This window comes from Caloenas nicobarica, chromosome 1 (assembly GCF_036013445.1).
Source record: "Caloenas nicobarica isolate bCalNic1 chromosome 1, bCalNic1.hap1, whole genome shotgun sequence".
Classification (NCBI taxonomy): domain Eukaryota; kingdom Metazoa; phylum Chordata; class Aves; order Columbiformes; family Columbidae; genus Caloenas; species Caloenas nicobarica.
The window spans coordinates 51,739,134-51,751,902 of NC_088245.1; the positions used below are offsets into that span (position 1 = coordinate 51,739,134).

The following is a 12,769-nucleotide window of genomic DNA, read 5'->3' on the forward strand; positions in this document are numbered from 1 at the left end:
GCCATAACTAATTAACTTAAAAGCATGATTTGCTTTACCTGTTGGCTAATGACAGGTAAAAGAGTTGTCCATTCCTAACTTTGCTTGTTTGCAGCCAATTATCTAAGCTCCTGCAAATAGCACAGAAATTTATAGAGCTTTAAGTTCTGATCCAAAAAGGAGTAAAACCCCATAAATTCCAGTTAGGTAAGCAAACTCTCACTTTAGATTAAGGAACTTCAATAGCTAATCTTACACTATTTACTCTAGAAGAAGAGAATAGATGATTATGAGTTTTGCAACCTTATAGACTAAATTAGGCTATTAAAGTTGTGTTATCTTACATAGGAATTTGTCTAAAAGATTAAAAAAAAAAAATTTAACTGGTCAAACCAAGATTTTACTTCCACTGTAACAGTCAGTGTCATGTAGAAGAACAAGCATTTCATTGCCAAGTTTGAATGTAACAAGAAAATATCTGCTTTTTGCCTTACATCAGAGAACTTGTTTTGTAAGAAATATTCTAACATAATTTCCTTTTCATACAAGATATAACAATTTTAACACAAAGTAATCTGAGTGAAAAGATGAACCAAATTCTTTAAAACAGTTGAAGAAATAGAGAAATATTAGATGGTAATATTTTCTTTTTTTTTAAATTTAACTACAAAAGTGAGTACAAAGCATTATTCTGTTCAGCAAGATTTTCCTGCTTTTCTGAAAATACATTGATTAGAAGCAGTATGTTAGGGGTACTGATACAGAGGCTAGAAAAAGGTGTATGTATTTGCAATGAGAATACAAAAATTGTATGTAAGTAAATACAGAAACTTCTCTGTAACTTGTACCACGGTTTTTGAAAGTCTCTTTCAAATCTTTGAACTTGTCCAAATTCTGGTGCAGTGAATGCATCAAGGGATACTAAAACTGGAGAAATGTCTGAACAGCATCATCGTCCTCAAGGCAGTCAGGTCTCTGAACAGACTCTCCTTCAGGATTCTGGCTAGAAGAGGAGGAAAACAGGAGAAAAGAATGCAATGATGTAGCAAAATAGTCACTAAACCCAAGATATTTAATTTCCCATTACATTTAAAAAATCTTAATTCTACTCACCTTCTCTTGGATTCCACACAGATTCTTCAGCTTGCACCTGACTGGTCTTGAATAACTACATCTCACAGTCCTCTGGGTGCTCATCAGTATTGTCTCTTTGTGAAACTGTATTAATTATGCAGTGAAAAAAGGGGATTTGCTCCTACTACTTCTATAATGAACAAACAGATTGTTGATTGGAAGTCATAGAATTATATAACACTCTCATAGGGGAAATAAAAAAAAAAACCAACAAAACCAAATTCAGGAATTAGCACAATGCATGGATAACACACATGCTTACTAATATAGTGAAATAATAGTAACTACTTGTACAAAGGTATGAAACCCCAAAATCCCAAGCAACCATAACTGTGGAAGAAGCAACTTCTAAAACTGATGCCAAGTAAGCTTTTATCAATATTTCCATTTGCAATAAATGAAAGATCTTTAAAAGAGAATTTTGAATGCATTGCACACAACTCACATGGTATGATGACAGCCTATGCAGTGTTTTAGCATATGTAGACCAGAATACAAGTAGAGTCTGACAAAACCTAAGAAGGCAGACCTGGCTAAGAGTCAGGAGTCACGCTTATTAAATTGAACTCTCAGGGGTATCATGCAATCAGAGGTCACAATCGAGGCAACAGAAGCAATGTCACGATATCAGAGAAAGGGCCAATTCAGACCTGCTCCCTGACAGGCAGCGAGGTCACGGCTTGCGGCAAATAACTGTATTAAAAGGGAATATTCTCTGCACACTTTTAGAACTGTCATCTGAACAAACAAAGCCAGGTCATTGGTAGGTTAAATCAGAACTTTCTGCCTTAGTAGCACATAGCTTCCTTTCTTCTTACATTCACTACGAATTTCTCGATTACAAAATATACATCAGCCACTAAAGCAGATTCTCAGTAAATTTAGGTTTGAAATAGACAGTAGTGTCTAAATTCCCCATTTTTAAAAGTTAAATTCTGTCTTCGAGAAAAGATATCCCTGGCCTCTTCATAAACTGAAAACTACTAAGCTTGCTTCATATTAGAAAACAATAAGCATGCAAAAGCTTTAGGGAGATGTCTTTCTACAGTCAATTTCTTAGTAAGCCTGATACTGAATCTGCATTTAGAAATCATTAAAAAAAATTGAAGTTGTTAATAATCTGCTTGCTTAATGATGACTGCAAAAGTGAAATTATGTTGTTCTTTTGTCTGGCTACTTGGATTTCTTTATCTCGTTACCTGGCCTAGGTTATCTACAAGATTCTACAAATGTAGCAATTATGAAATTATAACCATGCTGGATTAAATAACCTGACAATAAACCTGCAAAGGAAGAACTATTCTGTATTGTCATGTGAATAAAATTTTATTCAAAAATATTATCTCTCTATGCAGCCTTTCTTAGGAATATGAGAAAAATATACATATATATGTATATAAAATAACTGGAAAATTCAGTACTTCTACCTTTTTCATCCACATAAGCCAGATAAAATATCTGCAGTTCATACATCAAAACAGCACAAACCTACTAATTTCAAACAACCGCTAGAATGTTTCTGTGTTGCGCATGGTAAGAAGTGAACTGTAATGTTATGAAGTTGGAAGATGTACATCGTAGAAATAACAGCATAGAAGTTATACAGATATCACTGCATGATTGTACATTTTTATTAAAATATTTCAGCCACTTGACTTGCAATTGCTTGTAAAATCATTTAAGTCTCCCATACCTACTATTTTATATATTACATGAAACTTGTAAAAGGTACAGGACTTCGCTATTAGAGCTAGTATTAAACAGCATACCATTTTTAATACCTAGATTTCAATTTTAGAGTTTTGTTTTACTGTTTTGCTTGAAAAATGTTGTACATTACCAAAATATATTATTTATCTGAACCACAATATTATTCCTTATGAAAATAGAGACTTAAATGTGTGTTCAATATTAAACACATGAAAATGGCCTTTTTGGAATGCTGTTGATGTCTATCCCCATTAATAGTATTAATTCTCCCTGACACCATACCTCCATTACAGAATGGGAAAAAGAGAATTCTTTTATAAGAAACTTTAACTAATTATATTTTAAAATCAATAAAAAGCTCTGAGATGAAGGCCTTCCTTTAACTCACCTCTGAAAGTACTTAAAATATGCAGAGGCATTGCTATTAAAATGTTTACCTACAGGAAATATTTATTTAAGTGTGATTTAAAATCTATCATGTTTTCCAACTGAAACAAGTTTGCACCTATAAAACAGTTCTAAGAATACATTGTATTCCTTGTTCATTTACCCATACCAAATGGAAATTCTTTTGCAAGATGAACATTTCTGAAATGCATTCATGATACTTTTATAGATACAGAATATACACTTTCTGTGGCCTATATTAAAATAGCATTTGCATACCAATATGATTTTAATGCTTGAAATACTCAGTTTGGAAAATGCTTAGAGTATATCCGAAAATGCACTTTTAACGATCTCTTCATTAGCAATTGTTTTTTTTGAAGTGTAAAAAGAGTATTGGGTATCGTTCAGTAAAAGCAAAACAAACAAACAAACCACCCCAAAACTGACTACAATCTCCAGGCATCCAAACAGATGGCAACAAATTCAACAATTAGTTTTAACTAGACTTACTAAATCCAAGTGCTGCAACACTTTATTTCAGAGGAATTTAGCCAAATCTATTCTCCTTTACCCCCTCCAACCAAATCCATTTGGATTTAACTTGTTGCTAAAATTATCTGTCTTTTGCACTCTAAGACCTGGGTCACAACCTTACTTAGGGACAGGAAATAGTTATCAGGTCACTGAATGGTCAAATGAAAAAGGATTTGAAATGCTTCAGTACTCGGGGGTCTATTCATCCAAAATGATTGCCTTATGCAGTATTAAAAGCTGTGAACATGGAGTCAACTAGTTTATGTATATGTTGGTTGAAATGCAGATAACCACACTACCTAGCTTTTGGACATGAATGTCAAGGAAAGGTGAAACAAGAGATGTAGAATCTCAGAAGATGCAAATAAAACTATCTGAACTATTGTGTTGCCTTATTCAACAACGAGAGACACTAATTTTCAACATCTGATGACATTTTGGGTGAAATCTCATTCCCACTGAAGTTATTTTTGGCTAGTTATTAGCAAAAAACAGTAAGACTTTTGTTGTTGTTGTTGTTCTTACACACAGTTCCTTTCAGGTAAAAGATTGGTAAACCACTATGCTGTGGAAGCACAGTTGATAGCCTACGTGTTGTATAAAATCCACGTTTTGGAATTTTGTTAGCTCAGAGACCACATTTAAGTCTGATGCACTCGTAAAGTCCTGATATCACCACAAATTACAACAGTCTGCAAAACAGTGGATACATGAACAAAAATAATACACAGGCAGGTGAAATATCTGGTCAAAATGTGAATACAGAAACCCTGAAGACTAGAAACACAGTGATAATCCATAATATTAAGTTTGCAGGTACCTATGGCAAACACCTCCTGTTTGGAATCTTTAGGCAAACAGAAAATCACTTTTTTTTTTTTTAATTGAATGTGAAAAGAAAGAATATTACTAAAAATGTCAAATGTCTAGATAATTTATAAATATTCAGACACAGAAGTGCACTGCATAAATGCACAGCAATGTTGGTTTACACCTTTATTTTTAAACATATACCATAATTTCAGGATTGCTTCATTCCACAAATACTGAAAAAATCCTACAGTATCATTGATGGACAGGAGGTTAGAAAATTAGGCACAGATTTTATTTTTTACTTTTATTTTATAATAAGAAACTGGGCCACTAGAACTATGTAACTGAAGCTTGAGTGCGTGCACTGTAAGGCCCCTGCAGTCTTTTACAACTTTTCCGCGCACCGCTGTTGTGAACTGGGTTTGCACTCTGCCAGCAGAGCAGCTCTGACCCATGGAGAGCACTCCTTCAGATCAACACTGCCTCAGGCTTTACTGCTTTCTCCAAGAAGTCTTACATTTCAGGCATCAAGTTGAATTTCTTCTGGAGATGATTAACCCAAACCCATGACAGATTTTTTCCAAGATATCCAACTCCTTATGTTTATTTTATCCTGGCTCTTTTTGGATGTACTGGACACAAGTAACCTACTCATTTTACATGTTAAAGGGCTGGTGGAGAGCCATTAATTCCTTAAAATGAGAAAATATTTCAATGTGAGAGTTCTGTTTTGTGAGCTCAAACTAAATAATAAGAAACAAAGCCATAGAATTCTGATTTTAAAAGATAGATTCCCACACACACTACAGGTTTCTGTAACGTGTTTTCATCACATTTCAGGTAAGATCTTACATGCCCTAGAAATGCATTATTCTGTCATCTTTGTCAGTTGTGTATGGTTTAGAAACTGCATCCCTAATGTGGCATACAAACTTAAAGCCTGGGAGATAAGTAATAATTGCATTTTACTGTAAACATGGCAATTCAGCTAGTAGAATTGCAGCAAGGCCAGATTTAGAATGTGGTTATTAGTCCTTTTCAGACCACTGCTCAATAAAAAATGACTTTATTTAGAAATGGATGCTCACAAAAAATATGCTTCCTGGGAGCTGATGCCACATATATTTTTCCATTGAAAACAGCTAATTTCTAAAAGAGGAAATCAGCTACCACAAAGTATTAGCTATAGTTCAATGTCTTTTTAAATGCTCTTAAGTAAGAAACAAAAAAAATATTTAAAGTACACAAAAAGATTAATATTAGCATTCTATTTTCAGTATCTTCTCTTAAACTCTCATGCAGATATTTAAAAGCATCAAGTGATTCAAATCAACAAAAAGTCTATTTAATTACTATATATAATTTTTCTTCAATGTATTCACATTTCCTAACACAAAACCTAAGAAACTATGTTGATCATCATGTAACAATATTTTAATGAGCTCACATTATTAACTTTACCACTTTCCAAAGTCTCAAGTTCACATTTTTAATTAGCAGTAGGAATAATAATCTATATAATATTCTATAAGATAATTCTATAAGAATGTTTTGCAACATTTTTCTTTTGAGACTACAAGGAGTTTCATAATTGTGAACTATCAGAAAGCTGGAAAACAGACAACTTCAAAAAGACACTTGATATTTATCCTCCAGTCATATGACATAATGACAAGATCATTTTACCTCCTATTCTTGTTCCAATATGACAAATAAATGTTATTTCTACTGACAATTTAAAGAGAAATTAATAAATATTTCCATAATAAAAAGCCACCTGAGAAAGCATAATCTGTTCGTTATCAAATTTGTATTGGTGAAATCTGTCTTAACATTATACCCAATACATTTTCTTTAGACACCAATGAGCATAAAATGACAGGAAATACAGTACAGCCAATTAGAACCGTATGTCCCCAAACTACAGCAAACATATCTTGACAACGTAGTCCAATGTATTTTTAATATAGTTAAGCTTCCTGGCGTTGGTCATTGTGCACATTCCTGGGTGAAGTCAAGTTGTATTGTTTCCACTTCTTTGAAGGGTATGGTTTAGATGTGCCACCAATGGATATGGATATGGATATGACTAAAAATAAATGGACTATATATGCCGATAAATCACCTAATCTACATAATTAATTAAATCCTAGTCTATTATATTCTGATAAATTTAGTGAATCATACCCAATTAATACTTGGATCATTTGACTGGACTCTCAGCTGATCTACTGCGTTCTTCCAACTTGCTGTACGGGTTGGAATCCATCTCATTCCACTCAACAAAAACTATTTGGATAACCCGCTAAAATTGTTGAGGCAGATGGATAAAAGAGGACCACAAAAGATATATACTGTTCCCAAAACTTGTAGCAAAACAATGTGCTAGGCCTCGGGGCTCCTTCTTTACTTTTGAGCTGCCATACCAGGCCAAAGCACGTGGTTGGGATAGCAGGTATCCTTCCTCTGTGCAAATGAAATTACAGACCCTGTAACTACAGACCCACAGCTGGCAGAGATAATCTGTTAGATGTGCAGCCAGGACTAACTGGAACTTCTCAAGAAAAAAAGGTATCAAGGATAGATTCTTCCTTCACTTCCTGATCTTTATCCAAAATGGTCAACACTATTTTACGTTAAATCAACAACTGAAATAGCCTCCAGACAACAAGAGGAGAAGCAGTCATAAAGCTTCTAAAAATATGCTTTGCTGAAAAATAGGAAATGATGAAAATTATCTGTGTTCCTTATAACATTTCCAAAATTTTGAGATCTTTGAAATGTCACAATCTACAAAACACAAAACTGTCCAAGAATGTTCATTAAAACAGTAAACAGACATATTTTGTTTGTTGACTAACTAGCACTAACTGAAATTCAACAACCGTGCTGGAAGCATAACCCTATCACACCAAAAAAGCACTATAACATACATAATCCCAAGAAATGTCCAGGAAATAATCAGAAGTGAAAGTATATTAAGCTTTCATCCGTCTTCAGGTTTTTGATCAGGCTATAGTTTCTTAAGAGAAGCAGCAAACACATATTTACTCTCGCATATTCTGTCGTTTACTGCACAACTTTCTGAAGTTAGAGTCACAATATATAATTATGAATCAAAAATATTATTTATTTAAATAATAGTTTCAATGAATCTGTGTTATACAATAACCATATACATTAAAATAATTTGAAATAAACTGAAACACCATCTAGACAGAAAGTATTAGGATTACAAAATGCACATTGGTACTACAAATTACACCACTTCAGAATTTACTTTCCTTTCAAAATATACAAATAAAAAAATAAGTGATATGCTCATTGAATTCCTATAGCTACTTATACTCTCGATACATGCATATATATTTGTGTGTGTATACACACATGTATTGTACATATATGTGTTGACACATACACATATATACATACACACACATACATCAACACACATTTAATTATACTCCCATGGTTTGGCCCTTCTTCACATGTTGCTTGTGTTTTAAAGTGGTAGGTTCTTGTTTGTCGGAACGTTTGCTCATGCTGTTGATGAAGTATGTAATACAAAGGAGTTTGTCTCTGGCTAACTTCTGTGTGATACAAATGAGAAATAATGGTCCCCTGTGGGGATTTTTCTAACATCAGTGAGTCAAGTATGATGACTCTTCTAAAATTTCAGAAAAAAATTATGATGTCATTCAAGTTTTGGAAATATACTTTCCTACAATGTGTATGTCAAATTAGAGATTTGTGAATTGTCCCATGCGATTAAAGTTATGTGTAAGTTTTAAAAATTGGATCTGAATATTTTGCATATCAGCTCATCACAACTTTTGTAACAGGATTGCATCAACACTGTGTACTCACTATGTTTAGATATTCCTTTACAGACATTTCATGATACAACACTGTTGGTATGATGCAGTAGCTTAGAAGAGAAGGCAAATTATGACAGAATATAACCTTTATCTAAGAAATGCATGAGCATCAGATATGAAGATAATTCCTTTTTGCTCTTTATTTTTATACCTAATTTTTTTCCTTTTTGTCTTATTTGTATTTTTAAACAGAAACTACAGACACAATGAAGATAAAAGACATTCATCATACATTTTAACTAGATTACCTCTTATGTATTCACTGCCATGATGTGTTCCAGTTCAAAAATCTAAAACTGTTCTAATTGTTTCACTTCCGAGGGCATCCCCTTTCAAAAGTAGTGATTCTGTTATTTAACAGATAACACATGTGTACTTGCTGTTGATGCTATAGTTTCTCCCTCCATTTCCCAATTTCAAGAAATAAAGCAGGAATATTTAGAATGTGTGGGGGTTTTAGATTTATTTAGTGGTTTATGAAGGAGATGGATAGGAATTTAAATTTTCTACCAGAGCACTGACTACCAGTCTGTGAATGTAAAAGGGCTTGAATGGAGAAAGTTTATTTCCACCATGCAATGGACTAGTCTGTGTTCTCTCTTGACTTAAAATACGATGTCTACAAGATTTATGGATACAGAGTGAAAACATTCCACCTTCATGTTAAAGAAAGAACTCCCACTGCAGAACAGACCCAAAGAAATCGATTCCAGGCAAAAGAGGAAGAAATGGTCAAAAGGTGAGAGAGGGGAAATGGGAAACAAGCTTTTCCATGAGTGAGGGGAGAAATGACTGATAATACAACTCTGTGAAGTTATCATGCAGGTGCTTTGCTTTGTATCAGATAACCCACAAAGAGTTACCAAATTCTAAATTTAGAAACTCTTAGTTCTGTCTGATGGTATCCCACATACACGTAAATAAATGCTCTGTGCTGCACTCTGGGTTCTAATGCACACCCTAGTGTTTTCTGGCTATACCACGTGAAGTAGCAATGCCTCAGGTAGATGGAAATTTTCCTCTTCTGGTCAAGCAGAAGAGTATTGCTTCTCTTCTTGAACGTTCAGCAGATTGCATTTAAGCACCCAATTGCTGAAAAAAATAATCTCAGTTTATTATCTGGCCAAAGGAGTACAATGGTCCTTGGCATGAAAGATAAACAAGAGTGCCACTGGGTGCTTGCCTTTTGACATCTAATCTGCTATGATGCCTTCTCTCCATGTATTTAAAACCAATTTCAGCAGTATTTAGAATGGGTACATTTGTTTTCCAAAATGCCAGGCAGGAAAAGATAAATGTGTCCAGGCAGGAACAGACAAACTGGTGGCAGGAAAGCTAGGCTAAACCTACACTGACTTTAGGGTACAGAGCCTGGAATCAAGCTGATCTCTTCAACATGGTTTTGAACATTCACAATACTGCTTGTAGGCTTTGGGCATCCAGTGTTTTGCAGGCATTCTGCATGTCCTATTTCTTCAGCATATGACACATCCACAGGAACAGATATAAGACACTGGGAAAGGAAAATCAGGCACAGTATACACAGAAACTCTATATTCTAAGTAAATTAATGCCTGTAACCAAGGCAAATAATGGTGCAAACATTTTTTCTCTTTAGAATTCACCAAGAATTGTTTCCAACCAAATCTGAGCATGGGCTCATGAATAAGAGGCAAATCTGGACTTTCATGTAACTAGGTTAATTGCAGTTCACGTATGCTCAGATTGATTGCACGCCTGTCTCAGGTTCTAATTTCTATCCTCATTCAGTGAATGTTAATATAGTATTCTTATTTTTAATTTTACTTTGTGGGATTTGGAATAAATCAGATAGCATATGGCTATGCCTTTGAAAAAGATAAAAAGACAGAGGTGAAAACATTCTGAGCAAGCTACTGAGTTGCAGAAGGAATAGAAACAGCCTGAAAGCAATGCCACAGGAGATCCTCAGCTTCTTACAAGTAGAGTATTTTAAATAGACTTGGCCTTATTCTAATAGTATTGAAACCAAGGAGTTTTAGCATCAATTTCAACAGTAAAACAGCTACATCAGTATTTAAATGTTTTTTTTTAGAAAGCCAATTTTATATTTACATCCTGAAGATTATTTTCTTGTCTTCTGTCAAATGGTGAGTTTTTAGGGAATATTTATGAAAGTAGATTCTGAAAAAACATATTAACAGTTCTCAGGAATTAATGACTAGCTTGAGAAAAGGTGACAATGAGATGAAGAATTTGAAGTGATATTTCATTTATAAGTTTTTATTCTAGTGCTTTGTATTCTATACCTCTGTGACATGTTTTAATGTTTTTTATGATGAAGATTTGATTAAAAAAAAAAAATTAGGTACAAGTTAATTATGAATTAATCTCTAGCAGCACCCCCTGCCCTCCCCAATTAATTGAAGTTGAAATGTGTCACTGCTGTAACTTGAGATATCCACGAACAGATAAGGGCCCTAAATTCCTGCCTTCTTCTATTTGTGCATATTGTTTTACATTTCAAGTAGGCTTGCTTAGAAGACATTACAAGATACATACGCTTATATGCATAGAGATAAAGTGAAATACTTGTACATACCTTCAAAGTAACCAGCACTTATAGGCTGCGTCTTCCTTGGTGGTTTCACATGGAGATGTTTATTTTCATTGTTTTTGAACAACGCCAGGCGCACAGCTGGGTCTAGACGACAAGAATAAGTTAAAATCAAAGGTCTGACCTGGCTCATTCATTCCTTCAAGCAGCTTTTCACCTTTTAGCCACTTAATAAATGAAAATACCTTTAAAAGTAGGTTTTACATTCGCAAAGGATTACACTTTCTAAAATAAAGCAACATAAATACATGTGTAACTGAAAATCAAAGGCACTATTTTGCAGGGTTTTAACACTGTTGATCTTTTAGCTAGCTCATCTCCAAATTATAATAAAAATAAATTCTGAAGCATGTATTTGCAGAAAATATTTTAAAAATCTGGTTTAAAAGCTTGAAATTAAAGCAGAAATATTAACAAAATATATGCCAAGCACTGTTTCTAAAAGCTTTGGTTCAGAATTATTCAGCAGTCTAAATAACGTCATTTACACCTAAAAATGTTAACAGGAGGCAGTTTATTTTTTGAGGCTGAACCTGCACATCCTTGTCTCATCCTTATTGAAATTAAAAATACTCCCAAAATCTATGGATTCATCTATATGCCACAGTATGAAATCTTGATTAGTTTCATAACAGCTATTTTGAAATCTTTGCAAAGAAGCAAAGATGAGCACAGAATTATATATAAACCTAGATCATACATGTTTCTAGACTGGAAAAAAACAAAGTCTAATTAACAAAATCTAAACTAATGCAAACCTACTCAAGTCAGGAAAGGTGATTTTCTTGCATTATTTCTTATGTGGAGGAAGAATTCTTTGCTTGGCACAGGAGGAAAGTACGAGTTTAAGGGAAACGGTGGGTTAGAAAGAATAAACCAGGAAGTTTTTTGTTGTTTTTTTTTTAAAAAAAAAAAAAAAGGACTGAGAAGAATGTAGAAAGAAAAGCAGATACATAGTGATGAGCAAAAGTATAGGGTTTTGCAGATATGACACCGAGCATGATAACACGAATAACGGAAAACCAAAGGAAAAATCAAAGAAGTATATTTCACATGGTTAAAAGAAGAAAACAATAGCACAACCAGACAAATGCACTCTCAGGAATATCTGAGAAACAACAAGGCAGAAGAGGTTTGTCTACAAAGGTGACTGCAAGCTATCAGAAAAGGGTAGAAATTAATAAGAATAAAGAGGGAAAACAGCAATATAACTTCGCAAGAAAGTACATATGACAAGGAAAAGATCTAATTTTCACAAAGAATGCAAGTGTAGTAAAAATGAATATGAGACAGTGCCAGAACAGATAGAGCAGGAAAACAGAAGACATGGAAAGACTCAAAGAACATTCAGACAGAAAAAATTTACATGACTATTTATATTTGCTGCTTCATTTTGAGCTTGTTACATGACCTTGTTGGTGTTTATTCAATGAGTTTATAAGAGCATCTATTATATAATACTGCAGTAAAAAAGTACCTCCTTTTTTTTTGTTTCCTTATGTACAGAAAAAAGGATCAGAATGCCTTGTTAAGTCAGTGTTTTGGGGTTTTTTGTGTGCGTGTGGTGGGTTGGTGTTTTTTTGGTTTTTTGGTTTGGTTTTTTTTTCTGAGTCTTTATATTTGCAGTAGATGCTTCAGCTACAAACTAATGGAACACAAAGGGATCCTATGAGCTCCACTTTTCCTCAGAGAATGCTCTCTTGACATAAGCAAGATGATGCAGACATACTGTATC

At 33.9% G+C, this 12,769-nt stretch overlaps 1 protein-coding gene across 1 annotated transcript in view; it reads right to left on the reverse strand.

Moving 5' to 3' along the window:
• The window catches only part of LRRIQ1 (leucine rich repeats and IQ motif containing 1), a 108,777-nt gene that overhangs the window by 32,092 nt on the left and 63,916 nt on the right, over positions 1–12,769 (reverse strand). The window contains exon 22 of the mRNA XM_065656448.1: positions 11,020–11,121. Coding sequence (XP_065512520.1) covers positions 11,020–11,121 — 102 coding nt within the window. The remainder of the gene's footprint in view (positions 1–11,019; positions 11,122–12,769) is intronic.